The following is a 17,852-nucleotide window of genomic DNA, read 5'->3' as shown; positions in this document are numbered from 1 at the left end:
TCAGCCATTGCTACCACTCTTTCTGTGTAGTACGGGTTTGTACCAACCACTTGTTGTCTTAATTTTGTGTAGTGGTCCCTAAGGGCACTGCCCAGGATTCTGCCTAACAACATTGATGGGGACGCTTGAAACTGGTGTTCCTCCTGGTATTCCAGAACAACACGTAGGTCTCTACAGAGTACTGAGAGGCTTCCCTTCTAGCAGGCATGACTGTAGTACACACAGCAACTGTGCAATTACAATCACAGCACATAGGACATTCATCGATAATTAGGAATATTTCGCTTTTGATATGTCTCCCAGTTTTGAAAAATATCAGGTTACATGTTTTTCCATTGTCTATTTTCATGGGCTTATCAATGTTTTGGTCACTCAAGAAGGCCTTTCTGTCTGGTTCTCTATTGCACAATCTCAATAGTTACAGAGCTTTTATTGCTCAAACCTGGCCCATGGATAGACCCCTGGGGGCAGTTCTGCAGCATTTTGAAGAGGATAAAGAAATTGACCACAACATTTTCTATTCGTCCTGGACCCGAACTTCCTCTAAGATGAAATGCTCAGAACTGTATTTATTAAACTGAATTCCGCCTGTGGGTAATACTGCGGGACTCTCATTGCAACGTTCCAAAATAGAATTACCCTTGAGTGCATTTCAGAGATGAAGAATCTGCTTCTTACAATCCAAGTCTTTTTTGTCTACATTGTAACGAGTGCCCCACAGCTGATAAGGTTTATTGAGTGCATGCAAATGTTTTTAATCAAATGAAAATCGGATGGTTCTTTTTCCAGGTAAATTAGATACTTTCACAAGTATGTTGCTGTACTCCAGGGTGGAACAGGTGATTGCTTCTTTTTTATGATGTTGAGAAGTTCCTTTTTAATCCTATTTCTAAAAGATGTTTGCATAGCTTCCTATGTTCAAAGTGCTTTGTTGGAAGCAATGATGTAAGTCATCGGTACCTCACACCAAAATCTAACACTGCGTGGCCCCCAATAAACATGTCAAAGTTGCTCTCGTTATTCTTGAGTAATGTGAAGACAAGCTCTCATTTGACATTGGGCACTGAGAATTAACACTTTCTGTGCAGTTTTGTGATGGGACAATAGTTTTTCCTCTGTAGCATTTGACTAATCAACATGTGTTACTTTTCCAGATCCTAATCCAAAGTGAGCACCAGTGACACAACTAAGACCAGGCCCGACAACGACAAGGGGTGGGCCACTGTGAAATATTCCTAGAAACAACTTCAACGTTGACTTGACACATATCAGCAGCTGTGCTCCTAATGCCCCTGCTTTTTTGTATCCAAAATGCCCTAAGATGTGTAGTTCTTTACTGAGATCCCATGTGTATGAGTGTATGTTATCCTATAGTATTAGGATTTATACTACACACCATTGCCATTTTCATGGCCTCCATGTGCTGAAGTGGCTCTGAAAGAGAGTGGGCGGGTATGGTTAGTTTGGATGAGAGGGAAAATGCAAGATTGCTGTGCTCTTGTGTTGATGCATGCAGCCTGGAAGTACTGTGTGAGTTTTCTGGATGTGTTGTGTTGCGAGGACTGGGGTGTTTTTGCCAAGCAAGGAGACCCTGTGTCCTCATAGTGGTGGGGTGTGTTGGCTGGGGGTTGTGGTATGTAGTGTAGTGCTCTGCTGTTTATAGTCTGGTGGGGTGCATTAAAAAGCTGTGAGTGGCTTCGTTGGTGTGTGTGTGTCTACTTGGAGTGCTTAGTGTTTGGGCTAGCTGAGCTGAAGTGAGATCTAGGAGTGGATATGTACTTTATTTGCCAGTATTGCGTGGGTCAGCAGATTCCAGTCAGGGAGCAAATATTGTGGCACTTGGACTGGTCCAACTTCAAAATTTGAAGTTTCGAAATCAAAATGTCTGAATTTTTTGTTTCTTCCTGGCCATCATTCGTGTTAGTGTATGGTGAGAAAGGGAGGGGGGTGCTGGCACCCAGGCCACAGTGTTTCCAGCAGGACTCACAAGGAGAAAGGAAAATCTAGGTTGGTTGCAATTGCAAATGAACACAACTAATTAAGCAATAAGCCCTGGGGGGGGGGGCATTACTGCTTCAGGTAATGCCCCGGGCCCATAGTTAAAGGCCTGAGTAAAGCAAGGGCCTTAATGCAGGCTACAGGGCATTACCGGAAGTGGTCAAGCCCCCCTGCAAGGGGCTTATTGCTATTAGTACTCCGGCCCGCATGACCGACGTGGCAATAGTCTTTTTTTTTTCCAGTTGTGAGACACTGTCTGCGTTTCACAACTAAAAAAAGAAAAAAAAGAGAAGAAAATAAAATGGCCACTACGTAATGGGGAAAAGGGACTAGATGTAGTCCCATCCCCCGTTCCATGGCGCCCATTGAACAAAGAAAAAAAATCAAATCAAAACAAAGAAAATGGCCACCATGGAAAAGGATAAGGGACTACATTACAAAGGTTCCTTTATTAGCAAGTCAGGGGGGTAGCCGGATAATGCAAGGACACATTACTAGGGATTTGTACCTGCCGAGGGACAATCAGATTGTTTCACACAATCTGATTGGCCCTCACCGGGTCCTTACCTGGCCGACAAGGCTCTGCTCACCACCGCGACCCCGGGTTTCTTCCGGGAGTGGACACCATGGAAAGGGCCCTCCCCTTTCCATGGTGAGGGAGTTGGAGGCGGATGAGCGAAGAGCTTGAGAAGGAAGATATTTAGGAAGAGAGAGTTGAAGGTATTGAGGCCCCAGGCCCCAAAAGGCCTTGTGGACAATGCAGAGGGTTTTGAACTTAATCCTCGCAGCCAGTGGGAGCCAGTGCAGAGATTTCAGTCCTGGAGAGATACGGTCCCTGGGCTTGAGGCCAAGGACAAGTCTTGCAGTCCTGTTCTGGATAAGTTGCAAAGGGTGGAGGCAGTCACCTTGACCTTTTAGGTATCATCCAGCTTTCTTCTCAGTTCAACTTCTCACCTTGTTACTCCAATATAACTAGACCATTCGTGACAAAGAGCAATTCTGCTCACATTTGGGGTTCAGCTTCCCACTGGCCGCCTGCCACCTGACAATCTGCACCCACTGCTGCATTCTTTTGACTCCATCGTAATTTAAGCAGCACCCCATGGAGGCCCGTGCACCAGAGACCTTCAAACTATTTTTCCCAGCTGTAAATAGGTAGGGCCAGTAGCAACCTCATCAGCCAGCCCGAGAATGAGAGAGGGTGGATTAAAGGGAGGGTGATTGGAAGACAAGGTGGAAGGAGGCTGCGCTGCTGCTCCCCTGGCTGGCTGGTGACGGATGCAAAGGGCAACATCCTGCAGCGGGGACAAAACATTGTTAGAATGTGGCAGTAGCAGTGGGACACTGCACAGCCGCAGACCTTATCTGCTTCAAGAAAGGAGCTTGGAGGACTTCAGTGGCTGCTGAACTGCCTGCTGCTCTGTCAATCTATTGAAGTGTGGCAAGGTTTTCACTCCAAATAAAACAAGGCAATCATATACTTTCGGAATCCGACCAATTTCAAGGCGATGACTAGAGCGGCTATTTCAAGTCTTTGTTTAGCACAAACTAGTAATTGCAATACTAGAAACTAAAAAGAAAAAAGAGACAATAATTGGACGCTTTTTCCTTTCTTTCCTGTATTGCAACTCTTTGGGCTAAAGCAAAGACCTAAAATAACTTTACCGCTGCAACACTGGTCGCTATTCGGAAAGTATATGATTGCCTTGCTTTACATAAAGTTAAACCTTCCTACGCAGCACGGGAAGGAATGAGGAACGAGCGAGAGAGGAAAAAGTGTGAAAGAAGGTAAGGAAGCAGGCAGGGAAGGAAGGAAGGAGAAAGGGTAGTTGCCAACAATATGTTCACCTCTATGCAAGAGCGGTGTTGGTCTAATAGTTTCTGGTCATTTTGAAGATGAATTTGATGTTGTCTGCACAGTTGTACCAGGTGATATTTTTTTGTTATGAGAAATATAAGTGGGGTCTGTAGATGTTGAAGAGGAGGAGTGATGGGCTTGATCTTTATTGAACTCCACTGGCTATTTTGTGAGAGCTGGAACTGAATAGGGGAAGCCAAGTGGTTTCAGTTTTACCTATAAGGCAGGATTTCATCCAATGTAGTACTGTGTTGTGTAGTCCAACGTCTTCCAGTCTTCTCATTAGGGATCAGTGATTGCCGGTGTCAAAAGCCGCTAAGATGTCCAAGACTGTAGGAAGGCGGCCTGTGCCTGAGCATGAATGAAGGAGAGGTTGGTTTAACAGTTTAGGGTGACATAGCTAAGAAGTGCTTTGCACTGCAGGGTGTCCATGGGTGGCACATTTGAGATTTTAGGGTGTTCCTTGTTCGTGATAGCTATTGCTCCTCCTCTTTCACCTGCTAGGTTGGCTTGTAGAAGTATCACATTGCTCTCAATAGTTCCATTTGCTATTACTTTGCCGTGTCTCTGTGATGAAAGGAATGCCAGTGCCTCCTTTGCTGAGGATCTCGTGGAGCATTTTGTGCTTTGACTCTGGTTCCCATTGAGGAACTGGATATGCAGGGGTTCTGGCTTTCTCTTTATTTGGGGTGGGCTCCTCCTTAAGTAGTTATTTTAGGTTGCATTTTGGATGGCTATGATCATTCTTCTTTGATCTTGTGGCAGCTTTTGTCACGGCCTGCCAATATTTTGTGATGAAGGCTCCGCGGTGAGCGCACCTATATGGCTCTGGAGAAATTGGAGGTTCCATGATTCTCTCTTGGAGGTGTTGATTGCAATTCAGATTGTCCGTTGGCCCTTTTTTGACTGTGGCTTCCACTTGCATTGTAATTTTCCTGTTGCATCGCAGCAGCCGTCCTTTGATCTGCGTGACTTTAAATTGAGAGCTGAAAAGAGACATAGGACTTGATTCAGAGAAGCATTTTATTATGGCAAAATCCCATTGGAAAACGCTCTGTGAATCAAGCCCGTAGTGTTTTGGTTCTCAATATCATCCTCTTCCTCCTGCGGTTACCTTGTGTGAAGTTGTTGGGTGTTGCATAGCTGTGGGGGGCTGTGGCTCGTTGTAAGTTAAGATTTATATTGGAGTCACAGTCATTTGCCAATTATCTTCTTGTCCATCTGTCTCTTTGTGGGTGGGGTGTTTTAAAAGTTAGGCTAACCTAAATGGGTCACTGTATATGGGCTGGCTGAGTTTGACTGAGTATTTTAAAGAGGTTTGTGGAGTCCTGTTATCTGCTGAATCCACAGTGAGATCATCTAGCAGTTTAATTAATTGATCCAGGTGTATAGTGAATATCTAGCAGCCAAAATATATAATCTAGCATTACAAAATGGAGTAATCTGGTAACGTAGTAAAATTATCTAGCAGCAGAAAATGATTGATTAGTGTAGTGGCAGAGTGTGGCAATGCCATTTCAGATTAAATATTTTAGCTACTCTGTGAGGTTAGTATAGCTACAAAATGACAAGTAAGTGCTTTGAAAAAAATCAATCTGGCTGCAAATTGAAAGTTAATAATACAGCTGTCAAGTCAATTAGTTCAGCTGCAAAGTTCCATTTTGCTGTGTAGGAAAATGTGTCTGGAGACAGTCTGGTTGTACTTTGTTAAGTCTTTCTACACCAGCAGATGATCTATCTTCAGAATGAGCTTTAGTCTGGCTAGACAGTCAAGTTTTAACCTAGCTCTGCAATACATGATTCCATCCGACGAATTTGTAGTTCCAGGTACCTGGTAAAAATAGTCTATCTAGGCGAATGGAAATAGTCTAGCTATGGTGTGAAATAAATCAAGCCAGGCAGTGAAAGGTTCTAGATACACAACAGTTAATTTAGCTGATCAATTGCAGTGTAATAATATAATTTAAAGAAAATGTATCTAGTTTATTGAAGGTGACTTCTAGCTAGACCAGAATTAAAATAGCTACCTAAAGAAGTTAAACTGAACTAAACAAAGACACTGGTCTGAGCTTAAACAGTTGATGTGCTGCAGCCATCAATTCAGCTGTACGTGCAATTGATTTAAGTGCAACGTGATTGTTTCAGTAAACTTGGCATGCCACACATTTCTGCAGGTACACAATGTTTAATGTAGCAGCATCATGAAATGTGTCTGCCAAATGAACGTTTGACTAGCTATACTAGGCATAAATTGATCTAGCTGCACAAACAAATTAATATGCCTGTGCAGTGCAAATTAGTCAAATTATGCAACAAAGTAATCTAGCCATGCCGTCAGTTACTCCAGATACCCATGGACAAATCTAGCTACTCATGAAGTGATCAGTCTGCAATATGAAAAATTAATCCAGCTATGTGGTGAGTTGGTCTAGCTATTCAAAACATTAACACAGGTGTGCAATGGATTGATTTAGCTACTCCATGAAAGTAATTCTTGCAAAACAATAAGTAGTCTAGCTGAATAATGATTATACTACACTGAGATTAATCAAACTACCCAATGAAAATAGGCTTGCTATACAGCAACTCTGTAGATGGTGTGCAGAGGCGTTGCTAGGGGGGGGCTACGGGGGCTATAGCCCCTGGTCTTTTGGTTGTAGCCCCGGATAGAATCTGAGGAGCTACAACCAAAAGACTAGCTAGCCCCCGGTCCCGACAGTCCCGACATCAGCACAGCCCCTGGTCTTTTCCAGACCTAGCAACACCCCTGATGGTGTGTCTAAATACTTACTTGCATAGGCTTACTTCCCACCACTAGGTCAGACGCAGGCCTTAACCACGGTGGACAGTGGAAGTGCCATTGTTACCACTCAATGCTGGTCCTGTCTGGCACTGCTGACTACTTCTCTCATATGTACCTCAGAACAACCAATTCCTAGTAGTAGAGGTTTGATGGGATTAACCCAATCCGGAAAGCTGTAGTGGCTCCTCTTGGAGTTGGGTTTAGTGTCAAATGGCTTGGCCTTTTATTCAAAGTAGTACATTTGGGCTGCATCGTCTACCTAGCCTGAAAAATAGAAATCTCAGTAGTGTTAACTCCTCGAGAAGGAATTCTACTGTGTCTTTTGCCCACGATCCAAAAAAGAACAAATACCAAAACTGCAAGCGACGCCCCTCGACCCACACGAGTGCGCTCAGGAGCTGACAGGCAAAGCCAGCCCAGAAGAGGGAAGTCACGGGCATTGCAGTTAAATGTGCGCGTGTGTGCATGTGTGTATCTACCTGTCGGGGCTGGGGGGGTGGGCTTGGGCTCAATGTTCATGAAGCAGTGGTTGGGAATGGATGCTAGAGTGGTCCTTCCCATTCCCCTCCCCCTCAAAGGGTGCAGGAGCGTCTTCCAAGGGCATTCAGAGAGCTGAACCCCCCAGAAATTGTCACAGTCTAGGTCGTTGAAGACCAAACAAAATGGAAGAAATCAAAGACCTGGACTCGCGCCAATGGTGGATGGTCACTAGAGAGATGTGGAAAAAGATTCAGCCAGATTTCCAATTTTTTTCTTTTTTTTGGTATTTAGAAAATGCTCAGAGACTTACCTTTTTATTACAGGAATAACTTCTAGGTATAAAATCATGCTTCTGATGGGGAATTTCTTGGATGTCCGCACTGTCTGTATGTGTTTGCCACAAAGGGTTTTATTTTAGTTCATTAAGTCAATGAAAGGACAGTTATCGTTATTTACAAAGGGCTCTGTTGTCTACGCTCAAAATAATTTGAAGATCGAGCTCCAAAGCTCTTGTTTTGTCGAACTTGTAAGCATGAAAAGCTCAATTGGCCCTGCCGAGATTCAGCACTTTGCAGTGATCGCCATATAAATAACCCTAAAATCTGCGATCAGTCAGGTATCTTACAAAAACTTGGAACTGTGTACCTTTTTAAAAATATACATTTTGGTTAACAAATGTTTGTTATTTGAATATGCTTTCCATCTATTTTCTCTGCAGTGAAGCTTTCTCCCAAATGATATGTTGTACTGCGATAACGACGGAGGCAGATTTGGTCAAATGACTTTAATAATAGGCTGCTTGTCTTGTGGTATGTCTCTGAAGGAGCTGGATTAGGTGGTGGAACAAGGGGTCCTAATGAGGTCCCGACCACCCTCCCAACATATATGGTGAGCAGATAAAAAAAAACCCTGGGGCATGCAATAGGCATAGAAGTAGGACTAAAGTAAGCACAGATAAAATGGTAGTCCTACTTCTATGTCGCTGTCCTGTTGCGGGGGCAGGGAGGGGGTGTGCTCACTGGCACACTCCTCTCATTGGAGAGCAGCCGGGGAGTGGAAGGGGGAGGAAATGGGCGTGTGAAAAGCATTGCCACCCACATTGCATTCCCCCATTTGCGCAGGAAGAGTCAAACCGGCCCGATTTCGGGATTTCGAAATCGGGTCCCGGGAAAAACCGGGACTGTTGCCACCCACCCTTCTAAACCCAGGACAGGGCATATAAAATTAAAAAAACTCCCAAGACCCTGAGACGCAGGGCAATTTCCCAGGACAGTCCAGCGAAAGCCAGGACATCTGGTCACTCTGTCTACATAGTATGAAATGTGGTCTGCCTCGGGCTCCCTTGGCCCCATACCTTTCTGAGCGGATCGACGGGCCACATGTTGGTGTTTTGTTGTTGAGCTTTGTGGTCTGGTAGCTGCACTGCTGTGTGCATCATCTGCAGAATGATGGCTTTGATGTGTTGATAGGTAGAATGAGGTCCTGGTTTTAGGGACTTCCGGAGGCCCAGAGCCACTGCTAGACTTCTTCTTTCGTTGTAGGAATGGATGTGCTTGGGATAGAAGGTGCCAAATTAGGTGCATGCTGAACTTTGGGAAATGCTTTCGAATTCCAGTGGACTGGGTTATTTTTTCTGATATTTTTCAGGAAGATCTTTTATGATTGAATCAGTTTCCGTTAGTTTTGGGAATAAACTCAAAATTGGGCTGGTAGCTAGCACTGATTCTCCCAGGGAATACAATAGACCTTCTTTGTTTCAGGGAGTTTTTATGTATTTCAGTTAGTTTCAATGTATTTTAGTTAGTTTCAAAGGTTCAGGCTTCTAGCCTTGTTGGTGAAACTAAGGTCGTAGAAACTGAATTGTTTGCAGTCGTGTTTTTTGAACGGAGATCTACTGTAATTCTAGCGATTCCAGTGGGTACATTAGGGGAAATAATGAAAATGGAGTCTTCCGGTGATTGTATTTATTTATCAGCTAAGTTTGGGAGCACATAGCTGCCAACCGATCCTGCGGCCACCTTCAGGAAGGGAGTGTTTTTAGCCAACAACATGAATGGTTGTGTTTGTAGGACCGTACTTGTAGTGACGATAAGTGAAATAATGGGTCCCCAGTTGACTGTGCGGGCAGAAAAGCAACGACTATTGGGGGGCATTGCATCACCATCATGAGAAAGATTTGCGGTATCTTAGAAACCACAACATTTCGGGTATTAACCACTCAATAAAATGCTGCCATAAAAATGTACGTTGCCGAAAGTATAGTCAAGGCTGATCATTTTGGCATTGGCCCACTGTTAACCTAATATGCTGAGGTACTACTATTGCTTGTTAGGCATTTCTATATGCTCCGGTATTCTCATCATATGGTAACTTTTGGTGGTATATATCTTGGCCGCTGCCATCAGAAGCCCAGGTACTCACCCAGGCTCTATGTCGCGATGAGAATCTGCTATTTTTAAGGACATCAACCTCCCCTACCCCAAACAAAATATTGTTTTAATAGTGGTGGGTATCTCCTTCCTCTTCTCTCGTCTCCTGACTCCATCCTCATCTTCACCCTTCTCATGCTGTACACTTTTTGTTTTTGTGCTTTTTCTTTGACTTTACTTGCTTTCCTTTTACACCCCTTTTCTTTTCCACACCTGGATTTCCCTCCCTGTGTATGTTATGGGTATCTCTGCAGGTCATCACAAAATCTTCCCTCAAAATGTCTTTTTGAAATTTTCATTAAAGTTATTTGTCAAACTGAAATTGAGATTTTGCCTTGGAAGCTAAGGTGCTCACCACATAACAATGTCAGGCACTGATGTTTTACGCAGGGTACACACATCTAGCAATACAATCATGGCCACTTTCCCTTATGCCCTGCTAGCACATTGTGTTCCCATTGTAATATGCCCTTCGTGCACTTTCAGTTTCCATTTTGCCCAGTTAGCACTGCATGGACGTAACCTTCATGCCCGGTTGGCACAAGGGCAAGATTCTTTTTTTGCCCAATTAACACAGAATGATCCTTTTCCGTTACTGCCAGTTATTAAGGCATAGGCTGACAGGGATTGGAATTAAGATTCGATGAGTAGGGGCTCAAACCAGTTCCTGGGTGTCAAGCATCACCCAGTAGGTAGGAACTACCACTGCGGAACCAGGGGTGAGTATCCATGCACTGCAAATCTCACTTCCACATGAGATGCACACTTTATCTTTTTTCCCCATTATGTATGATCCATTATATTTAAATGTGTCCTAGATGTATCCTAATTCTTCTTTACATACAATCTTAAAGTTAATGTCACATTTGCATGTTTGTAAGTCCCCAGTTAGCCTGAGGCGCCAAACGTAGCTACTAGTAACTGTTGGCTTGGTGCTAACTAGGCTCTCCTAGTGTGAAAACAGAAAATCAATAGCTCCCAGCAATTTCAAACCCTGGCCCGATGTATAGTAGGCCAGTGCGACTAGGTTCCATTTGGCATAGTTGGCACAAAGCACTGTAGATGTGTGCCAGAGGTACCTGCATGACGTAACGGAAATTCGATTAATGTCCTTCCTCTTTCTTCTCAGTCAAACCGCTAATGTAGTATGTATTGTTTACACTCTCTCTATTCTCTCTGCTCTCACTTTACAGCACAGTCAAACCTCCGACGTGCCCTTTTATGTGCCATGGCCTGACCACGACGAGTCCTTTTTGCACAGAACGGTCGGACTCTATTGGGGTCAGTTAACGGAAAAGAATACATTTCATTGTGCCAAATGGGCACCGGGCACAGACTATTTATCAAGAATACATGATGCCGATTGTTTGACCACTGCATGGCCTGTTTACAGGATGCCTAGTTAGTGCATAGTCTAGGGCCTAGTTTCATAATACACTGTACCCAACCCGACCTGCACAGCAAGACCAGGTTGTGTTATGCCCAACTAGCACACCAAGCCATACTCTATTATGCCCAATGATCACAGGAAGATCACATTCCTGTGTACCCTTTTGGCACTGCAAGGTCTGTTTCCGTTATGCCATGATGGCACAGTCCAGCGGCATTTCGGAGGGGCTGCACTAGGCTCATTCACTTTCACAAGGCAATGGCTGCACTCTGCCAAACTCGAGTGCTCTAGTCAAAGCTTGGCACAATCTGGCTTTTAAGTTCTAGACACTCTGGTTACGTTTTGCTTGGATCTTGTGAACGGCCCTTTCGGATGCGTGATTTCCCGGATGTGCGCCTGCGCCTTCGTTCTCTCTGCTGTGCCTTTCAACCAGTTGCTCGGCTGGGTTTCCCAGTCTATTCATGTGTCTATTGAGCCTCTGATAGCGCAGGAAAAGTGACTTTTCTTCTTAGTTTTCAATCATGGACGTGATTGTTGCAATCTAGTTCTGCTTATATCACTACAAACATTACTGATGGATAACTGTCGTGTCGGGAGCACTTCATTATTAAGACTTAAAGGGACGGGTATGCAATATCTTTTCAAGAGGCTGGACTTTATTTCATCCACATCAATTACTGTAAAAGGAGGCAAAATGTGTTCACTTATAACTTTTCATTTTGTAAGGTTAGTCCAGTTTAAAAAAAAAAGAAAATAGATTTTTGCCACCTTTTATCAGACTAACTGAAAATGTGCTGCTTCGCTGCAATGTTGGATTAGCTTTTCAAGTCGTGTCGATCTCCATCGGACGGGAACCAGAAAAAGGGTCACTTGCTTCCCTCCCACAATCCTTTTGCGATTTCAAATACAATCACACATTAATATGAAAAGGTCAATCAATGAAATCATGGGGTTTATTACTACTTTATTGCAGACCATTTCTTCTGCCCTGAATGTTTTGGAATCCTGACCATGTGCAGCAATAGTCACATGTTTATGATGGAGAACTAGGATTACAAGTCATTTTTCCTCCACCATCATTTATGTTCCTCCTGAATCCATCCAGCAGATTTGCGGGGTCATTTAACCAGCTAATGTTTTACAAGGCCGCATACACTGCAGTCTTGCTTCAGACTGGTGGCATTCCAGGACATAGGCTATACCCAATTAGGCTGATGGCATAGTCCATTTGTTCCCTCCTACAGTGCCATGGAGCAATCTATTGTTTAAGTTTATGTCTATGTTTAGGGCTGATGGGAGTTTTACCCCAAACCATCTGGAAATCCAAAGGTTGCTGACCGTGCTCTAAGTGGATGCTTCTGCTGGGTTTTCTATCCCATCAGGTTTTCAACAGTTTGTTAAAGAGACTCACTTTAATCCATGTGTCAAAATGAATACTGCTTAAGGGGCTAATGGATGAGGGAGCGGGAAGAAATCAGGGAACTATTTCCATCATTGGTTGTTCATGAAATTGAATCTTCTTGGGGCAAGTCTTGTGCCTCTCACCCAGACCCTCAATTATCTACTATTAACTTTTCCTGCACCCAGTGCCACTGTCCCTCCCAACTCCCTCCCCTATCCTCTTCCTGCCCCACTCCTGCATACCCGGCCTGTGATTGTCTGCTTCCCTCCAGGAAGTAGCCTTCTTTCTTTATGGAGGCCCCCAGGGCAGCTTTGACTGGGCATCCGGCAAAGGGACAGAGGCAAAGGGCAGCTCCCCTCTGGGCAGCTCCTATTCCCTGTGTACCCCAGTTTGGCAGGGGATGCCTATCGTCCAACTCTGCCTCTGCAATCCAGGTAAGGCGGTAAGGGTGGGGAACACAGCCATTACTGTTCTCCAGAAAACCCTTCCACTTCCATACGATTACCCTATAGTGGCCTTCAGACACTGCATAGTTGATATTAAACTGTTTATTGCAAGTGCTGCACATGTTTTAAGACTGGGTGCTTTTCTGGTGCTGCATATTTTTTGAATCTAGGTGCTTTTTTCAGGTGCTGCATATGTTTTGAAACTAGGTGCTTTTAAGATACTGCCTATTGTAGCCAATGTACTGAATTTAGGTCAGTGTTAGATTGAAGCCAGTGCCTAAATCTAGGTGAATGTAAAATGCAGCCAGTGTATTGTAAAATGAAATGTAATAATACACAGTGCCGATTCATGGAAATATCTGCATGGAAAATAGGTACTTTGCCCACAAAACTGCGTGCAAAATCCTGTTTGTCGACTCATGGAATTGACTGCGCTGTAGTTTTTATGCACATTGCACGGACTTTGCTCAGGCTCATCATGGCGAGAAGCTGGGTGGGTGCCTTGCGCAAGACACCACTCAGAGCGTGGGCATAGCTTGCGCAGAGGGCAGGGTAGGGGCAGAACTCAGAAAATGAGGAAGAACAAGGGAAAATGTGGGCGTTATGAGGGACAGCCCGCGGGCAGTCCATTGCATGCCCGCTATTGCATGGAATTATACGTATTCATGGATCCAAGTGCTCAACCTCTCTGCAGGGAAACGGCCATGCAAAGCTCTCATACTATCCTCCATCGGAAGACAGCCGTGCAGACACTTGAGCATAGGATTAGGTGTCGGATTTAGGGGGGCGTGTATGCAGCAAGGGTTCTGATCTAACTTAGGGGTGCACATGCACAGTGTAGCGGCATGAAGTGATGGATTGCGGGGGTTCGCATGCAGATTTTCCTGAGTTACTTCACACGCATGCTGTCAGGGTGCCACTAACAGTTATGGGGGACACCATGCAGGGTCCCTGAGATGCAGGCCTGCTTGCATGGGTACCCACACACTATTTTAAGGGTGTATAGATTGACGCCCGGGGGAGCACGCAAAGGTAGCTGTTCTGGTGTTTTTGCTTTGCGTTGGGGCGTATCGGGGCAGTTACTTTGCGCAAGCAATTCCATGAATATGCAGAGCATGCAGAAAAACATCTGAGCGCAGGCTCATGCAGAGTCATTCTCAGCATGTAAGCTTTGCGGGATCTCTGCGCACTTTCCATGAATCGGGGCCACAATGTCTCCCCTGCCTCACATATTTTGCACAACACCTCTGCCAGTAGAATGTAGCTATCCCCCACAGTAAAATGAGGTCTAGCTGCACACATATTATCTCTCGCTTATTCTCCATTCTACCATACTGGCAACCACCCACCTGCCTGCTCAACATGGGTGACCAGCAGGGACTTGACCACCCCTACCTACCTTCGAACCAGCCAAAATGCACACATGCATTCTATAACTCTGATGAATTTCCCGTACTTGGACTCCGGTCCTCAAGGGCGTTCAACCTACAGTGCGTTGAGACCATACCAATGGTGGAAGGCACTATACAAATGCCCAATACATTACATAACTTACAATGAAAACGTATTCCATCTATGCAAAACAAGCTGTCCAGTGATTAATCCAGCTGCACAATTAAATGTCTATCTGGAAAATGAAAACAAGTTTTGTTGTACAGCGAGAGTTCACCTAGCTATGCAATATCTTGATCGAGATGTGCAATTAGGCAAAACAGCGGTGTGATACATTGATGTAGCAACATAGTGATTAATTAATTTACACACTGATTAACGTAGCTGCCCAATGAGTTTAAACAGGGTAAACAACGAATTAGTGTAGATGTAATAGTTAATGTGGCTGTGGCCATCGATATAGCTGTGCATGAAATCTGTCCAGATGTACAGATCAGCTATGCAATGCTTCATCTAGCGGCGCCATAAAGCCTGTTTGCAAATTGCAAACAGATTGTTTGAGTAGCAATATAGTGAATTACTCTGACCATGAAATGAATTGACCTAGCCAGAATGAAATGAAGTAGTGTCTGCACTGAAAGTTCGACTGACTTTACAGTATGCATTCGTCTAGTTATGCGATGAAGATATCTAGCCACCCAATAAGTTACTCAAGGCCTACATTGATTAAACTAGAAACTCCATAAAATGACTGGTCTGCAAAACGCAAAAACTGATGTGGCTACACAAAGAAAGATCTCTTTACTAGGTAAGGCTTAGCAAGCTGTATATGAGATTAAAGTAGCTTCCAAAAGATGTACTCTAACTATACTGTGATCCAAGTAACCACCTTATGAATTTGGATGTGACTATACAAATACATCAGTCTGGCTTTGAGATCATTAAAATAGCTGTGTGTGCGCCAAGCTTTACCTGGTGGCCGGGTTTAACTTGAAATTGTGATTAAAGCTGAAATTATGCTGCTGAAAGATCTCTGCCCACGTCCTGAGAAATGTTTCTCTGTTGCCTTTTAGGTAGTTCAGCAGGTCGCCATTGCAGCAGTATTCAAAAATCAGGTAAACCGGTCCTGAAATGGTTAATCAAAGTGAAAATAATGCATGCAGCATAGATGAATACCACAGTATTAAAACAAAGAAACAGAGCCATTTCAAAGAGTTTCCTTCTCAAGCGACTGTTTTCTTTACACTCCTGCACGCGCTGCAGATAGCTGAAACAATTTTGCCTTTGATAACAGAAACATGAATTGTAGCACACTTTTAAACCATAACATACTGAACAGTTTTGGCTATAGGGCACTTCTCAGATTTTCCCTGTACAAAACCTGACATCCATTTTGAATTACATCCTCAAATTGCGGTTACGGTTCCGAAACCTTTGGAAAATCGTGTATATTCAGTTTTGTGATGCCTGATTCAGAACGGAGAAGTTTAAAAAGGGCTAATAGTAGTTGACAGAAAATGTAAGTTGGCAGTTTTCTAACCTAACATGGACCTTTATTGTTTTCAATGGTTGGTTAGTGTAGGAACAAAATAAGGGAATGATTGTTGTTAATTCCATGCAAAAATAAAGTTGTCATTACAAATTGTGCCACTTCAATTGACTTCATCGATTCTTTTACTGACTGTTAAATTGGCCTGTTAGACAATGTACAGAATGCTGAGGTGGTAGCTCAATATGTATTCCTTTTTTATAATCTTTCTATTAGTGAAATGGCTAACATAAACCTTTTCACAAAATCGTCATTACATTACAACTGTAACTAAAATGAAGAAAATATCCTCACAATTCACTTATTAAAATTCTTAGGATGCAGCTAGTAGTTCCTAGTTTCATCTATCATCCCTATTATCGTCTACCTGAGGGTAAATACCAGCAGCAGAACCAAAGGTGAAAAAGGAGCATACCTGCCTACAGTCTTAAATGATTATACTTTCCTCTGTAATCGCGTCTATTGCAGAATTCCACATCCTATAAGGAGTTTATGTAAGAGGCCTCGATGGCAATTGGAAATGTGCTTCCATAATACATTCTCTGCATTATACTTCCCCCCTTGCCCCAATACACCATATGTTCTTTCATAACAATCTCTTAGTTTGGGACATTGGTTAAGGAGATCCTCTATAGTTTCCACGTCTGACTTACATAGTGTACATCTCTGAGCATCCTGCGGAATAAGCTTCCTTGCTCCTATTACCATCAGGGAAGGGAGCAAATGAAAACATAATTTCATTTTAAAGTATCTCAAAACGGGATCATTGAAGGTAATGGGGTAAGGGAATGGGAGCAGATAAGGAAAACGTTGCTCTGCGTATAATCTTAAAGATTTCTTAGCAGCTAAGTTTTCAATGTTAGCTATACAGTCTCACTCTGTAGCCTTCTTCACCAAGATTTTTTTAACTAATGTGACATTCTCTCTTAGATCCATACTCCACTCAATCTCAGTATGAAAGTCATGACAAGCTGCCATCCACTCGCTCACATGCGTTTGGTCCAAGACAGCCCTTTCTGATTATATCTACACCAGCTATATTGAGTATCTCCTATATCGTTTATTATCTTATGGAGTAATATGCTTCTCTTAATTTTGATCAGTGTAGAAAGGGAGACTAGGCCCAACCCTAGCCTAATTGTGTCCAATGGTAAGCCCTGCTACGCCCCCAAGGCACGCTGCCATAATTTCCCTTTAAGGACCTTCAATCACTTTGTTTCACTATCCAGGTGCTTTTCTAACCCATATAATATAACCAGTATTTGGCTTATACCATACACTTGGACCATTCCTTCAACTGAACATCCTCCCATTGATCTAGCCAAATTTTGAGTTACCCCAAATTTCTGCAATGCTCTTGAAGTAACATAATCTCTCAGGGTGGCAACTAAATAAGTGGCACTTATTGTGTGTCCTAGGTTGATGAGGACCCCTCTAGTTTCCATACAAAATATTTAGTTGACCGCTTGGTCCCTATCTCCATAATTGTATTCATTTCACAATTCAGTTCAAGCCCCTTTTTCTCTAGAATCGTTGTACAAAGCTGTCCATGTTCTGTGTAATCCAGTTAGCGTTCTGTCCAGAAGGGCTGTGTCATTAGCGTACATCAGCCAACCAATGGGCTCTGTTCCAATTTTCAGTGGGTAAGAATTACAGTTGTTCAAAATATCACATACATCAGCTACATAAATATTGAAGGTATCAGGTAATATTATCCCGATATATATGGTCGCCGTAAATAATATCGCTGGGAAAAGGTTGTGGCGATATTATTTGGGTGACCATATATATGGGGACAGGGGCAACAAAAAAAAAAATCTGTAAAAAAATAATGTCACCACAAAAAACGGCCATTTTTCGGCGATATTTTTCCATGGCGAGATTTTTGTGGCGACATTATTACATGGAACCATATTGAATAACATAGGTGCGAGAACGCAGCATTATTTTAAAACATTCCTTGTATCTATGTAGTCAGTGATGCTCCCTTCTAAATTCATTCATACAAGCTCAGTTGTATTTGAATAGAAAAGTCAGAACAGATGAAGCAATTCGGGTCGATAACCCTCTTCATCAACTTTCCCCAGAGCCTTTTTCCATCCACC

The 17,852-nt window shown here is 43.4% G+C and overlaps 1 protein-coding gene across 2 annotated transcripts in view; it reads right to left on the bottom strand.

The window, feature by feature from the left end:
- Positions 1–17,852, bottom strand: part of FLT3 (fms related receptor tyrosine kinase 3) — an 842,728-nt gene that overhangs the window by 166,848 nt on the left and 658,028 nt on the right. For both annotated transcript variants that reach the window (XM_069639890.1, XM_069639891.1), the window contains exon 17: positions 15,171–15,324. In XM_069639890.1, coding sequence (XP_069495991.1) covers positions 15,171–15,324 — 154 coding nt within the window. The remainder of the gene's footprint in view (positions 1–15,170; positions 15,325–17,852) is intronic.

This window comes from Ambystoma mexicanum, chromosome 7q, assembly GCF_040938575.1.
Source record: "Ambystoma mexicanum isolate Mex_15411 chromosome 7q, UKY_AmexF1_1, whole genome shotgun sequence".
NCBI classification, from domain to species: domain Eukaryota; kingdom Metazoa; phylum Chordata; class Amphibia; order Caudata; family Ambystomatidae; genus Ambystoma; species Ambystoma mexicanum.
Note: the sequence above shows the minus strand (reverse complement) of the source record. Positions and strands in the feature narration are given on the sequence as shown.